The 5174-nt window shown below is 48.8% G+C and overlaps 1 protein-coding gene across 1 annotated transcript; it reads right to left on the bottom strand.

Moving 5' to 3' along the window:
- Window positions 1-364: 364 nt before the first annotated feature.
- On the bottom strand, window positions 365-1582 carry Pmar_PMAR022187 (calcium-dependent protein kinase, putative; the record flags this gene model as incomplete). Its single annotated transcript, XM_002775337.1, has 8 exons — window positions 365-451; window positions 495-565; window positions 648-704; window positions 848-974; window positions 1019-1137; window positions 1186-1290; window positions 1353-1517; window positions 1563-1582. Coding segments are annotated over 8 exons (751 nt in total), but the record flags the coding sequence as incomplete, so codon positions are not given.
- Window positions 1583-5174: the final 3592 nt, after the last annotated feature.

Raw genomic sequence — 5174 nt, 5'->3', positions numbered from 1 at the left:
AGAGATGCGGGGGCAGGGGGAGGATTGTAGAAGTATGGCGTAGTACGGGCAGATGGTTGGGGTAAGCTGTTGGGATTGCCACTACTGTATGTATCACTTGCTGTTGTACGGTGATGATACTGATGCTTATTGTTGTTGTTGCCATTGCTATTGCCAGTCTGTCATAGCTGATACAGACGTACTTCATAATTAGTCTCACTATGTAATGCATCGGATTGCTGCTCATGACTTGTGGGGCTGGCGTCTTCCCTATCATCCAAGTTGAGCTCATTATTTGATCTAGTGTAGGCCGCAGAGCTAAACACGAACTAGAGGATTCGAACCAACAACCTTTGGCAAGATGGCTTGATGCCATAACCACGACACCATCGCACCGTTGATGTCTTACTCGGCTCTATCTGCAGCATGCTCTGTATAAGGCACTTAGCCTCGTTGGAAATGGAAACACTATCTGAGCCCGAGGACCCTACTGTGAAGACTTCCCGTTATCATACCGGGGAATTTATACTGGCAATGACGAATTCTTCTGTAAGTTGCCTTGACGTCCTGATCCTCGAACGGTGGCCTGACAGCGCAATAGATGGCGACTCTTGATAATCAGAAGTGCGCAGAGAGGAGCAGTATGCTGCCACTGAAAGAGCACTTACCGTCCGCATAACATAGTGTAAAGAATAACACCGATAGACCATATGTCTACCTCGTAGCTGTGCCCTTTGTATCTACTGCCACTATAAGCAATTCTAACCAATACAATAGTGAAAATGCTAGGCAGGAGCGCTACATCGTAACACATTATCATTGGGGCCAGCGAGCGATAGCTTATGATAGAGCCAATGCTGAGACCTACTTGTGATGGGCTCCCTCTAGTATCTCTGGCGCGATGTAGTTCGGAGTACCACATACTGTAGTCCTCCTATCGTCATCATAATCCAACTTAGCCGCAAGACCAAGATCACCGATCTTAAGGTCTGTACCTGCCTCCGCTACTTCAATGTCGAGGGTACTGATTGCAACCTACTGTCCTTGAGGAACAGGTTGCCGAGTTTGAGGTCTCTATGAATGACTCTATTCTGATGGAGATATCTCACTCCATCACACAGTTGCCAAATGTAATGCCGCGCCTCTTGTTCAGTGAATCTACGCCGCCATAGTCATTCATACCACAAAAGCAGCGCATCGTACTACCGTTTCTGCCGCTTGTGAATTTCATTCAGTGTTGCATGTGCGCAAAGCTCCATGACGATGTAGACACAGTTAGAGTCTTCAAAGTGAGAGAGGTAGCGCACAATTCTGATGACAACATAGTCGTAGTAGTAGGCCTCTACTTGAGGTCGTGAAAGCCAGTGTTCTACCGCGGATGCTTCAGCGAGCGATGTATCGCAATCTCGCTCTGTAACTTCGCCTTGGCCTTCTCTTTGGTCAGGCTGGCTTTTTGAACCGCTTTGATAGCCACTCGTTGTCCCGTCTTCTGCTCTGTATATTCATATACCTTTGCGAAGCCTCCCTTACCGAGGAATCTGATTGCATCATGCAGAATACTCAGGGACGATGATGGTATGGACAGCACACCTTCCTTTTTCATAGTATACAGGGACCCCTCCGTTCCTCCTCCCCTTTTTATCCTCGAGGATCTCCACATCCGTCGTAACAGTATGACTGCTATTCCCCCGAAGAGTCGCAGTCGCGCTAGGACTGCAGGCTGCAGTAGACTGGGTAGAGTTATACTGCTGTTGCTGATGATGGTGGTGATGATGAGGACGATAGTGATGATCACCACTAGTCGATGGAGCTCCCGAAGGCGGCGGAGGGGGTAGGAGTGCCCTTGACATGGACGGGTGAACCCAAGGTTGTGAATACTGTCTCCACAGATGAAACTCATACCTGTTATCCTGCGTACCCAATGAGCATGACACGAGCAAAACTGAAATACGTAATCGAGCCCAGTCGCACAGAAAACTGTGGAATATGATTGAGATGGACTCAAATGAGTCATAGATCTTCGACAACTTGCGGCTGAGATGTGCCATGTCGTGACACTGAATGATCACTGAAGACTATCCTCGCGGGACGAGCTCTCTGCCGACGCATCGTCATCAATGTGGTGCTGGAGGTCTTTTTTTCGTCTGCTTCGCTCAAGGAGATCGACTAGCCCTTGTTCCACTCTCGAGACATCTATGTCCCGCTTCGAGACTCGACCCATTATTTCACAAAGCCTTGGAGCCCAGATATCTGCAGCGCATTTAGCATTCCAGTCAGCGACGCTCGGAAGGATCCCTGGCCATCTTCGTTTCAGTCTTCGCAGACAGCTGCGTAGAGCTGATATCAAGATCGCGAGAGGATCGCTCCCGTTTGACGGCGCAAAGCCAACCAGTGCCGATTTCGAAAGTGATCCGAACTGGCACTGATGACTTTCCACATTGATGAAAACTTCGAGGACATCCCATTCACTCGGACACTCAGCGAACACAGTACAGTCGACTTCAGCAGTCAACATCCCGAAGGCTCGAGCCTGGGGGCCTACCTTGACGATACCGAACTCATCGCCGGATCTCCCCTGCAAAGCCTCCTGAAGGCCCTTGAGCAAACAGCATTCAGACCAGCCTTGTAAATTTGCCATTGCAGTGCCATTGACAAGGCGCGTTACAAGAATAGTCCGTTCAGCATCGACCCGAGCAGAAATATCTCGCTCTCGCCTCGTTCTCACCATTACAGATACGCAGTTGACAGTGTAGCGGGCCATCGGCTGACCTGGTCGACGATCGAGAAAGGATGAGCCTGAGAAGAACGACTTATGCCTGCAGGATCGAGGAAAACGATGATCGATTAGGATTAGCGTAGCGAAAGACGTTGGCACCTCCAAGCGGTTGGTCGTTGTACACGAATGCCGGACTCTTCTTGCCAAGAAAGTGAGACGCGAGCTCGATATACTCTTCAATCAAATTCTCCACGATATCGTAATCCACATCCTCGGATTGAGGCAGTCGCGAAGAAACCTATAACGTGACAAGTTATCACTGATAACACAGGAACACAAGTAAATTACTTGTTTATCAATAATAGTGATTTGGAATTACTAGTAATTACTAATAATTAGTAGTAATTACTAATTTAGTAGTTTGGAAGCTCTGCCCTCGGCGCACCCCAGGCCCTGAAATTCAGGGCTTACACCTCCGAAGTCAGCGTGGATGTGTAGCTATCGGTGCGGCGTACTATAAAATCCGAAACCCAACTCATAGGGGAGAGCTCGATTCAATTGAACCGGCGAAAGCGTAGCAAGAGCCTCTAACCTCCCCAGATATAGGTTACCATGGGGGGCGATCCATTTGGAAAATGAGATCTCCACGGACGTATCTGGGACTGATAGTGAAGGTGCCTGCTTCTATTGGCATAGTATATAGCAGTAATTCATTGCCAATAGCGAGCTCGGCGAGCCAACGATCAACCTCAACGCATGATTTCCGCCAGATTAATGAGTTATTATATGTTCCAAGGTATTTATTGATATGTAGTTGACACCTACATCACATGGCGGAACGAGCCATATAATCCCGCATAGCCTAGTTCCCTAGCCGCACCTTGTTCACAAGCAAGAGCTGTACGACCGTGACGACTAAGATCGAAGTGATGACGACTGAGAGGCCCATCAGCATCCCGAGTGATAGTCGGAGGATAGTATCCTCAGGATACTGTACATATAGCTGAATTGGAGCCGACTAATGCCAGCCTCCTCGGAGTTCGAGGCTCGGACCTTCAGTCGAGTTTCATGACTGACAAAACCGAAGAAAGTGTGGAGCACAATATTACTCTCATCGGATAGGATAATTCTCTGAAACATGTACCCTTAGTAAGGGTCGAATGAGGGACCCTTAGGGTCCCTCACCCAATTGAGAACTTTAATGCTACACACCTCAGTCGATGTGTTACCACTGACATTCCTTCTTTTCAGGGATCTCTTCTGATGGATGAGAAGTCTAGGCTGCTGTTGGAGTTCCAGGCTTTCAGAGCATCTCCTGGACCCTCAACCGATACTTCGCATTTCCCCCTCTTCGAGCCTCGTCAGTACAGGATGAATATCCGGTATGCCCTATTCTTCAACAAGCTTGAAGTCACTGCCCAGTCGGCCGAGAATCGCTCCTTCCCAATCACGTAGCCCCTGCACAGTCTAGTTGAGCTGCAGCAATTTACACAATTTACATAGAGTGCTCAACAAGAGCACAGGAAGTGTGCTCGGATCAGGATCTCGATGGTCGCTGGATTGAACTGTTCAATTTGAACAGCAATATGTGATGAAACCAACTGTCACAGCTGAACTGTCGGGGAAGGTTCTATGTAACCGCGGTGTGTATATAACCTCATCGGTCAGCTAGACAAGATATGCCGCCTGGAACAATGAGGTTACCTTCGATCAGGGAAGGCTGGTGAGTCCCACTGTGCCCTCCATGTTATAAACCACTTACCCTGGTAGTGAAGCCTGGATCTTCACTCGATATCTCCACCTTAACCTCCCCGAGTCTAATGTCGCCAGCCTCCACTAGCAGATCGAATTCAACCAGACGTGCTTCCTCCGTCACGACCTCGAAACTGAAAGCGATGAACGACCATACTTCCATCGTGAGCGTGTTCTCTATGATTACATACTGTATAGCTCCACACCCCGCCTGATGCAAGAATAAAATGACGAACTTCAGCCCCAAACCAAATCTTCCACTGAAGCCTGACAAACGGACATCGCTCGAGCACCACGATGCCATATCAGCACTACTCTTCCCACGATCGGCACTCTTCGTTGATGAGAACATATTACGTATACTGTCAACACTGTGCGCAGCGATTCCTGGACCACCAAAGTCCGAGCATATGAATTTATGATCATCTCGGAGCACTACGCTGACCTTAGTCCTGCTAAGCGGATCTGAGGGGACAGTCGTCGAATCGCTCCATGCAGCACGCCGATTATCGGAGAGACTCCTCTTTCGAGCTAGCTTCGACGGAGATCCTCGAGATAACTCGTAATATGCCGCGAAAATCACGGTGGTGTTCGGCGTGATGAGGTGCTGTTACCTTTTGGACTACGACAAGCGTCAATGGCATTGTCCACAATCTCCTTCACCACGAGGAATACGCTTCTGCTGTCCACTTTATTGCTGCCACATAGTGACATTCCATGCTCGACG

The sequence above is a fragment of the Perkinsus marinus genome (genome assembly GCF_000006405.1).
Source record: "Perkinsus marinus ATCC 50983 genomic scaffold scf_1104296955936, whole genome shotgun sequence".
Lineage (NCBI taxonomy): Eukaryota > Perkinsozoa > Perkinsida > Perkinsidae > Perkinsus > Perkinsus marinus.
The sequence above is the reverse complement of the archived record's forward strand: the minus strand, read 5'-3'. Positions and strand labels throughout refer to the sequence as shown.